The following is a 10,414-nucleotide window of genomic DNA, read 5'->3' on the forward strand; positions in this document are numbered from 1 at the left end:
TGCCCCCCCCCCCCCACCATTTACCCTAATAGTTTTAGATTTGGGGCCAAATCACCCTGAAATGGCGCAGGGCTGACTGGTATTGAATTCAGAGCCAAAAGGACCCGAGCTGTCCCAGCTGTGATGGGCTGAACCTGGCGTGTGTTTCACTATCTGTGGTTCCGCAGCAAGTCCCAGCAACCTTGGAACGGTCACTGCGTCCCGTGAGATCGCCCAGCCACTCTTCCCTTTGGTTTCGTTTTTCTTCTCCCTCTATCGCCCCTGCACCCTCCCCACATCTGCCACACACTTCCCTTGTGCACTTTACGCAGTCCAGTGTAGCTCTGTAGTCTAGTGTAGCTTTCTCCGTGTTTTTTTATTACATAGTTCAGTCTAGCTTTTTGTACTGTGTCATGCAGCACCATGGTCCTGAAAAATGTTGTCTCATTTTAACTGTGCACTGTACCAGCAGTTATGGTCAAAATGACAATAAAAGTTAAGTTGACTTGACTATAATGAGGCGACCAGAACTGAATACAATATTCCACGTGTGGTCCAACCAGAGTTTTACAGAGCTGCATCATTTCCTCGTGGCTTTTGAACTCATTCTCCCAACTAAATAATGCTTTCCTAATAATCGTATTAGCGCATGATAAATTTGGGGGATCTATGCACGAGGACCCCAAGATTCTCTGTTCCTCCACACTGCCAAGAATCCTGCCTTCTAAAGTTAATCACTTCACATTTTTCTGTTGTGAACCCTGAATCCTGCCTTCTAAAGTTAATCACTTCACATTTTTCTGCCGTGAACTCCACCCGCCACTTCCAAGCTCTGCATCCTGTCAAATTGCCTCTGTAATCTACAATTTACGAGGGTGATTGATAAGTCCGTGGCCCAAGGTAGAAGGAGTCAGTTTTAGAAAACCTAGCACATTTATTTTTCAACATAGTCCCCTCCTACATTTACACAATTAGTCCGGCAGTCATAAAGCACACGGATCTTGGACCTCCAGAAAGTGTCCACGGTGGGGGTGAGTGATAAGTTTGTGGCCTAAGTTAGAAGATGAGTTGTACAGCTCTCGTTACATGCACGTGCAGGTCAACCCTTTTGAGTGACGATGCAGAAAGTTTGAAGTTGAAACTCATCTCCTTCTACCTTAGGCCATGAACTTATCAATCACCCTGATGAGTTATTAACTGATGAGTTAAGGCTGTTATGCAATCCACAACTACCAATGGGGAACGCCTGTGCACGACTTTGTTTAACGTGGGGAGGCCGATGCTTGGGCAGTCATCACATGGTCCTTGACGGGTCAGGTTGGGGGGGTGGGGTTTGGAGTTCAGTCCCAGTGGCTGGGACACAAGATGACTGGGGACCTCGTAATTGTACCAACCTGCTCGGGAAAGGCCTGGCTTATTGGCCCAAAACTCACGTTGGTATCAGATTCCGCCTATCAATAAAAAAAAACACAATGATATCTTCTGTCCAATATCTAACTTCTTAAGAGTCCAACATGCGTATTGATTGGACAAAACCTTGTGCTCGAGTTCAAAACAATTTATTGGGCACTGATAAGGAAGATTAAAATTCACCCCAGTTACAGAGGCTGTAAACGTCATCAGGAGAATGCCAGGCTGGGTTAGTAAACCCGGTCCAATCCCGGATACTGAGGAGCAATGACACTGGAATCCAGCTCCTACAGTCACTTGCGGACTCACCGGTGATTCCACAGACTGGCTGACTGAGTGAGTCTCTCCCCCCATTTGGAGTCAGTGAACACTCTCCCTCCAGTATGAATTTGCCAATATATCTTAATCCCCATGACCAAGTGGAACCCTTCCTGTACTGAAAAGGAAGCTCCATTCTTTGTGTGCTCTTGCTGGCATGTTTCTAGCTTGTCAGACCTAGTGAATCCTTACCCACACACGGGGCAGTCGAACAGCTTCTCAGCAGCATGAACCAGGCGCTGTACCAGTAACACGTCCAGCTGAATGTATCCCGTCCCACACTGAGCAGACAGACTCCGTGGAGTGAACATGCCGGTGTCTGGACAGGGTAGACGAATTGGAATATGCTTTCCCACACACAGGGCAGGCGAAGGGCCTTTCCCCGGTGTGACTGCGCCAATGGATTTCCAGATGGGACGGGTAGTAGAATGCCTTGCCACATTCCTCACATTTCCATCGCTTCTCCTTGGGGTAGTGGCTCTTGGATCTCGGCGGCCCAGATGCTGCACGCTCAGACCTTGCTAACGGTTTCTCCCTGCTGTGAATGGGGCTGCCATCTCCCACAACCAAGGGCTGGTGGTATTCAGACGCTGGTGGGCCGAGTGACTCTGGCTGATCTCCGCTTGTTGTTTGGATCAATCTTCCCCCCATTGCCCTGCAACAGGTTCAGAGCGGGAGAAAGGAGAGGGGAGAAAAACAAAAAACACAAAGATGAAACCATGAACACTACCTTTCTGTCCCAGTTCCACACTATTTATCTTTTGTATACAGTAATTTTACGACTCACACGTAGAATGCGCAGAAGCACACAGACATGGTCAAGAGGCTCAGTTGTTGTTCAAACCAAATGTCAGAGTGGAAAGGAAATGTGATCCAAGCAACTTTGACCATTGGTGCCAGATGGGGTGGCTCGAGTATCTCAGAAACTGCTGATCTCCTGGGATTTTTGTGCACAGCCAAATCTAGAGTTTACAGAGAATGGTGAAAGAAAAAACTAAAGACATCCAGTGAGCAGCAGGTCTGTGGGTGAAAACGCCTTTTTAATGAGAGAGGTCAGAGGAGAAAGACCAGACTGGTTCAAGCTGACTGGAAGGTGACAGTAACTTGGATAACCACACGTTACAATAGTGCTGTGCAGAACAGCGCCTCTGAACGTATGTCAAACCTTGAACTGGATGGGCTAAAGTAGCGGAGGACCACACCGGACTCCACTATTGTATCTGGGTGCACGTCCGTGATAACAAATCCCATTCTGCAATGAAGCTTCCAGAACTTGGAAGATTCTGTCTGGAGACTCAGGGTAGTGTGATGCTGAACTGGTAAATCATCAAAAAATTCAAAAAGTCAGATTAAATTCATTAGCGCAGTAGTTACAAGTCACCATATATCACCCTGAGATTAATTTTCTTGCAGGCATTCAAAGAAGAATCAATTAAAAACTACATAGAAACAAAGACCAATAAATAAACAACATGTAAAAGACAAAAAGACAAATAAAAAGCAACTCCGTCAAAATGCTGCAGGGACTCATCAAGTCAGGCAGGAAGGAAATGAATAAGCAGTCAACATTTCGGGCCGAGACTCTTCAGCAGGGCTTGGAAAGGAATTAGCGGGGGCGGGAGGCTGAAGTAAAAATAAGGTGGGGGGGGAAGGGCGTGGGAAGGAGAACAAGGTGATAGCTGAAGCCAAGTGGGAGGGGAGGTTGGATGAAGTAAGAAGCTGGGAGGTGATTGGTGGAAAAGGCAAAGTGCTGGAGGAGAAGGTGCTTGATAGGACAGGAGAGTGGACCATAGGAAGGAGGGGCACCAGGGCGAGGTGATACGCAGGTGAGAAGCAGCAAGTGACCAGAGTGGGGATTAGAAGAGGAAGGAGAAGAGAAAAGTATTACCAGTGGGGTAAAATGATCAATGTCCATGCCATCAGGTTGGGGGTTACCCAGACAGAATACAAGGTGTTGTTCCTCCGTCCCCAGAGTGGCCTCAACACGGCAGAACAGAGGAGCCATGGACCGACGTGCTGGAACTGGAACGGGGATAGGAATTAAGATGGGTGGCAACCAGGAGATCCCAGTTTTTGCGGATGGAGCGGAGGTGCTCGACAAAGGGGATCCCAACTTACGTCGGGCCTCACCAATGTAGAGGAGGCTGCATCGGGGGCGTTGGATACAGCAGATGACCCCAGAGGATTTGCAGGTGCCTCGTCCGGTTGAGGCTGTGAGGGAGCAGGTGAAGGGGCAGGTGTAGCATTTCTGTCATTTACCAGGAAGGAGATTAGTGGGGCGAGGTGAATGGGCAAAGGAATCACACAGCATGTGATCCCCACAGAAAGCAGACAGAGGTGGGGAGGTAACCAAATATTTGGTGGTAGAATCATGTTGATGATGACGATAGAAGCAGAGAATAAAGTTTTGGATTTGGAGGTTTATGGGGCGGTAGGTGAGGACAAGAGGAACTCTATCCCTCTTAAGGGCAGTGGGAAGATAGGGTGAGGGTGGATGCCGAGGAGATGTAGGTGAGATCAGCATCAATGGTGTCGGAAGGGAAACCACTTTGTTTGCAGGAGGAGATCTCTGATGTTCTGGAAAGGAAAGCCTCATCCTGGAAACAGATATGGTGGAGACAAGGGAACAGAAAAGAGGATAGGAGACAGGGCAGAGAGAGTTATTGTCAGGAAAGTCATGGGAATCATTTGGTTCATAAAAGATGTCAGCTGACAGTTTTAAGAGCTCATGGAATTACAGGGAAGTTACCAGCATGGGTGGACCATTGGCTGATTGGCAGAAAAACAGAGTGGGAAAAAGATCCTATTCTGGCTGGCTGCTGGTTACCAGTGGAGTTCCACAGGACTCGGTGTTGGGACCGCTGCTTTTTACGATGTATGTCAATGATTTGGACTATGGGATGAATGGATTTGTGACTAAATTTGCCAATAATTCAAAGATAGGTGGAAGAGTGGGTAGTGTTGAGGAAACAGGCCGCCGAGAGACTTGGTTTAGGGGAATTGGCAAAATGGTGGCAAATGAATACAGTGTTGGAAAGTGTGTGGTCATGCACTTCGGCAGAGAGAAAAAAAATGGGCAGGCTATTATTTAGATGGGGAGAGAATTCAAAGTGTAGAGATGCAAAGGGACTTGGGAGCCCTTCCGCAGGATACCCTAAAGGTTAACCTCCAGGTTGAGTCAGTGGTGCAGAAGGCAAATGCAATGTTAACATTCATTTCTAGAGGTATAGAATACAAGACCAGGGATGTGATGTTGAGGCTCTATAAGGCACTTGTGAGACCACACTAGGAGTATTGTGTGCAGTTTTGGGCTCCTTATTTTAGAAGGGGTATACTGACATTGGAGAGGGTTCAGAGACGATTCAAAAGAATAATTCCAGGAATGAAAGGGTTACTGTATGAGGAACATCTGGCAGCTCTTGGGATGTATTCCCTGGAGTTCAGGAGAATAAGGGGGTATCTCATAGAAACATTCTGAATGTTGAAAGGCTAGAACAGATTAGATATGGCAAAGTTATTTCCCATGGTAAGGGAGTCTAGGACAAGAGGGCACAACTTCAGGATTGAAGGACATCCAGTTAGAACAGAGATGCAGAGAAGTTACTTTGGTCAGAGGGTGGTAAATCTGTGCAATTTGTTACCACGAGCAACTGTGGAGGCCGAGTCATTAGGTGTATTTAAGGCAGAGATAGATAGGTTCTTGATTAGCCAGGGCATCAAAGGGTATGGGGTGAAAGCAGGGGAGTAGTGATGACGGGAAGAATTGGATCAGCCCTTGATTGAACGGCAGAGCAGACCTGGTGGGCCAAATAGCTCCTACCTCTTATGGTGTAATGGACAGTTTGTCTCAAGCGAGGAGATTGAGAAAGACATGTCAGAAATGGAGCAAGTGAATTTAAGGGAAGGGTGCAAGTTGGAGGCAAAGTTGAGGTAGACAAGCTCAGCATGGGTGCATGAAACAGCATCAGTGCAGTCATCAATACGGGACAGGAAGAGCTGGGGAGCATTACTGCGGAAAGCTCGGAACATGGACAGTTCCGCGTAGACAATAAAAAGGCAAGCAGAGCTAGGCCCACGTCAACACCCATGGCTACACCTTCAGTCTGGAGAAAGTGCGACAAGCCAAAAGAGAAATTGTTGAGGACGAGGGTGCAAGAGCGTGGTTTTGGAGGGGAATTGATGGGCTCTTTTGCCAAGAACGAAGTGGAGAGCTTTAAGACCTTCTTGATGGAGGATACAAGTGTACAGTGAGTGGGCGACCCTGGTGAAATGAGGTGATCAGGGGCGGAAAGTGCCGCAGATGGAGTGGGAAGGGGCTGAACCGAGGGGGTTAGCGTGGAGCCAGGGTATCCTGGAGCAAGAGCAAGCAGACAGCACAGGCCTTCCTGGACAGACACATAGGTAGATCTTTAGCAGGAGGTAGAAACAGGGAATGCAGGGTGAGGGAACGATGAGGTTGGTGGCAATGGATGCACGTTTTCCAGAGTTGATGAGGTTAATGATGGTGCGGGAATGATACGCCATCAATAACTCACTCTGAGACGTGAAGGCGAGATATCGGCTTTTATTGACTGGAAGAAGGAACCAGCAGTGAGTGACCACCATACTACATCCTGGAGACTGAGAGGCCGGGCTCAGACCTCAATCGCCTTTATACCGGGGTCTGTGGGAGGAGCCACAGGAGCAGTCAGCAGGGGGCGTGTCCAGACAGGTATATGTAGTTCACCACAGGGAGACAGTGTGGGAGGAGCCACAGGAGCAGTCAGCAGGGGGCGTGTCCAGACAGGTATATGTAGTTCACCACAGGGAGACAGTGTGGGAGGAGCCACGGTCAGTGGGAGGAGCCACAGGGGCAGTCAGCAGGGGGCGTATCCAGACAGGTATATGTAGTTCACCACAGGGAGACAGTGTGGGAGGAGCCACAGGGGCAGTCAGCAGGGGGCGTGTCCAGACAGGTATATGTAGTTCACCACAGGGAGACAGTGGCCCAATGGTCCGGAGTGGGGTCCTTTACAAGGGGCAAGTAAGAGGAGCGGTCTGAGAGTTGCCACCTGGCCTCAGTAGTCTGCCAGGTTTGACGGTGACTTTGAGATTGGTGTGGAGAGTGGAGGGCAGTGCGTTCGTTCAGAGCGAGCAAGCTCCAAAGAGGAGAGAGGAGTTTGTTTTTCTATCTACAATTAATACATAAACACACACATAAAAATGGATAAAAATGGCTTTAGGGGATACGGTGAGCGAGCAGGTAAGCGGACATGAGGCTAGGTTTAGATCAGCCATGTGATCTCCTGGACCAGTTTTCAATAGCCTGGATGGGTCGGGGAAGAATTTTCCAGATTTCTTCTCCTCAATTGGCAAATCGTTTTTCTTTCCCCGGCTGATCACAGGGGTTTGGGCGGGATGAATAATAAAATAAAATGGGCGGCATGGTGCCCTGTTGGTTGGCACTGTTGTCTTGTGGGATTCGGTGAAAACTAGAGTTAAGCCATGATCTTGTTGAATGGCGGAACAGGCTTGAGGGGCCGATTGGCCTACTCCTGCTCCTATCTCTTATGTTCTTATAAATAACCCTGAGAACTTGAGCTGCGGAGACTTTGAAGTAAATCTACAAGTTATGGAATCAGTTCAGGGGTGAGGTAAATGAAGTTATTATCCACGCCACAAATAAACTCCGGCCCATTTTCACGGTCACCCCCTCCATTTGCCGCTGGCTACCTACTGACCATTACACAACTGATGAGACAACTTCTAATCGTCTCCAGCTTTCACTGTCCGCCCGCATTTCCCCCCCTTTCTCCACCTAGCGTGACTTCTCCATGTGTCGGTCCGGAAAACTCTCTGAAACCCTTCAGCACGGTGCTTTCAAACTCACTAACATCCCCTGAGCCCGCCGCTCTACGAAATCGCACTCATCCGGTGTAGTTGACCAGTGATCGCGTCTGTTGCCGCCCCCACCCTCCCCGTTTACCCCAATACTTTTTTTTTGTTTGGGCCAATTTACCCCGAAGTCCTAACCTAAACGATGCGGTGCTGAACTGCATTTAGTTCATGTTCAGGTGTCTCGGCTGCGAATTACAGGAGCGGGCGTCTGTTTCATTACCTGTGGTCCCGGGCTGAAACTCTCAGCCTCCGCAGGACGACCCGCGGTCTCAGTGCCCCCAACTTTGGATCAGCCTCCGCGTCCCGTGAGGTCTCACCCATTCTCCCCGCTTCCATCCCTCCGGCTACGCGCATCGCAAAGACACATTCGCCCGTATGTTCGTGTAAATCACTACCAGGACTCGTTTTAAATCGTTCCCCGGTTCCAGGACTTCACCCAATGAGATTCTTCCGCAACCGCTCCATCATTTCTACTCTCCAATTACAGGGGAGATGCGGTCCATGTCCCGCCCAACCAGGGCAGGGTAAAACCCGTGACCGTGACATCAAAGTTCAAAAGATCAAACTTCCAAGTAAATTTATTCTCAAAGAGCATATATATAATGGGTATAGATAGCGTGAATGCAAGCAGGCTTTTTCCGCTGAGGCCAGGGGAGAAAAAAACCAGAGGACATGGGTTAAGGGTGAAGGGGGAAAAGTTTAAAGGGAATATTGGGGGGGGGGGGCTTCTTCGCGCAGAGAGTGGTGGGAGTGTGGAATGAGGGGCCTGATGAAGTGGTGAATGCGGGCTCACTTTTAACATTTAAGAAAAACTTGGGCAGGTACATGGATGAGAGGTGTTTGGAGGGATATGGGCCAGGTGCAGGTCAGTGGGACTAGGCAGAAAAATGGTTGGGCACAGCCAAGAAGGGCCGAAAGGCCTGTTTCTGTGCTGTAATGTTCTATGGTTCTAGACCTGTCACCATGTAAAACCCAGAGATTCATTTTCTTGCAGGCATACTCAGTAAATTAAATAACAGTAATAAAGTCCCGCACATAGGGGAAGGATAACAATTGTAAAAACACAAACACAAAAAAAAAGAAATATAAACAAGAAATAAATATCGAGAACATGAGATAAGGAGACTTTGAAAGTGAGCCATTTGGTTGTTGGGGTAGGTTCGTGATGAGGAAAGTGACGTTACTCCCTCTGGTGATTGAGGGGGGAGAACTGTCCCGAACTCGGTGGTGTGGGTCCTGAGGCTCCTGTACTCCCTTCCTAATGGCAGCAGTGGGAAGAGAGCGTGGTCAGAGTGGTGGGGGTCTGTGATGATGTACGCCGCTTTCCTGTGACCACGCTCCTTGTAGACCTGCTCAGTGGCGTCGAGGGCTTTACCCACGATGGACTGGGAAGCGTCCTCCACTTCGTGTAGGAAGCCCATTCAAGGGCATCGGCGTTTCCATGATGCAAGCAGTCAATAGACTCTCCACCACACGTCTACAGAGGGTTGCTAAAGTTTTAGACACCACGCTGAATCTCCGCAAACTCCTAATGAAGTAGGGGTACTGCCGTACTGCCCAGGACAAGTCCTCCGAAATAGTAACACCAACAAATTTAAAATCGCCGACACTCCTTACTTCCGATCCTCCGATGAGGATTGGCTCAGGAGCCTTCGATTTCCTCCTCCTGAGGGTATTCATCAGCTTCTCGGTCTTCTGACGGAGGGGTTGTTGTCGTGTCACCACTCAGTCAGATGTTCAATCTTCCTCCTGTTTGCTGACTTGTCGTCCCTGTCGATTCATCCGGCAGTGATGTTGTCAGCAAACTGAAGGATAGCATTGGAGCTGAGCTCATCGGGGCAAAGCGAGAGCGGGGGGGAGACGCACCCAGCCTTGCGGTGCGGCTGTGCTGATGGAGATCATGGAGGAGATGCTCTTGCCAATCCCAGCTCACTGGGGTCTACAAGTGAGGAGGGCGAGGACCCAATTGCAAAAGGAGGCATGTAGCCAAGTTCTTGAGGCTTATGATTAGTTTTGAGTGGACGATAGTACTGAGAGCTGAGCTGCATTCGATAAAGAGCTTTCAAGTGCACGCACCTTCACTCTCCACACCATCCAGGGTTGAGTGAGGAGCCTTGAAATGGCATCTGCTGTGACAGAGGGCAAAATCATCAGCTCACTCCAACCCTTTTCATTCATCAGCATTTCAAATGGGGCGCGGTGACCCGACGGGGACAGTTTGCTCTGAGCCTGTCCCATTCTCCTGCATTTTCCTTACCCCTCTGACATTCATCTCCACCCACCAGTTCAAACGTCTTCTACACCTGAAGCAGAGGGATGAGGGTACATGGAAATTCTGTTGACAGCTTGTTCAGTATACCCACCACTCTCTGTATCAGAAAATTGCCCCACATGTTCCCCTCTCACCTTAAACCCTGCCCTCTGCTTTACTACTCCCCTACTCATGAAAGGAACTAACCTTAGCTCTTAGGTGGTGTTGACATAGACTCAAAACAAAAAAAACAATAAAGGCCCTTTTACCCATGATGAATCTTTTAACCTACTCTAAGATCAATTTAACCCTTCCCTTCCAGATATCCATCTATTTTTCTATCATCCATGTGGCTCTCCCACCATCCCGTGCACCTATCACCCCGAGTATAGACTTTCCCTCAGACATCTTCCCTATACTTCCCTCCAATCCTGTACAAATTATGCCACCCCTGGAAAAAGGTCTCTGTCTATCCATAGAAACATAGAAAACCTACAGCACAAAGCTGTGCTGAACATGTCCCTACCTTAGAACTACCTAGGCTTTCCCCTTTGCCCTCTATTTTTCCTCAACTCCATA

The 10,414-nt window shown here is 48.8% G+C and overlaps 1 protein-coding gene across 1 annotated transcript; it reads right to left on the reverse strand.

Moving 5' to 3' along the window:
- Positions 1-1,657: 1,657 nt before the first annotated feature.
- LOC132381653 (zinc finger protein 879-like) lies at positions 1,658-8,180 on the reverse strand. The gene is made up of 2 exons (XM_059951254.1): positions 7,805-8,180; positions 1,658-2,362 (listed from the first exon to the last, which is right to left on the reverse strand). Exons 1-2 carry the CDS (start codon positions 7,936-7,938, stop codon positions 1,927-1,929), a joined length of 570 nt encoding a protein of 189 aa, XP_059807237.1. The 5' UTR covers positions 7,939-8,180; the 3' UTR covers positions 1,658-1,926.
- Between the last annotated feature and the right edge of the window lie 2,234 nt (positions 8,181-10,414).

Source organism: Hypanus sabinus, chromosome 26, assembly GCF_030144855.1.
Source record: "Hypanus sabinus isolate sHypSab1 chromosome 26, sHypSab1.hap1, whole genome shotgun sequence".
NCBI lineage: Eukaryota > Metazoa > Chordata > Chondrichthyes > Myliobatiformes > Dasyatidae > Hypanus > Hypanus sabinus.

Coding starts and splice junctions, on each gene's coding strand:
- LOC132381653 (XM_059951254.1), bottom strand. CDS start 7,938: ATGCGCGTAGCCGGAGGGATGGAAGCGGGGAGAATGGGTGAGACCTCA. Junction 2,363..7,804: donor GTTTCAGCCCGGGACCACAG/GTAATGAAACAG, acceptor AACCTGTTGCAG/GGCAATGGGGGGAAGATTGA.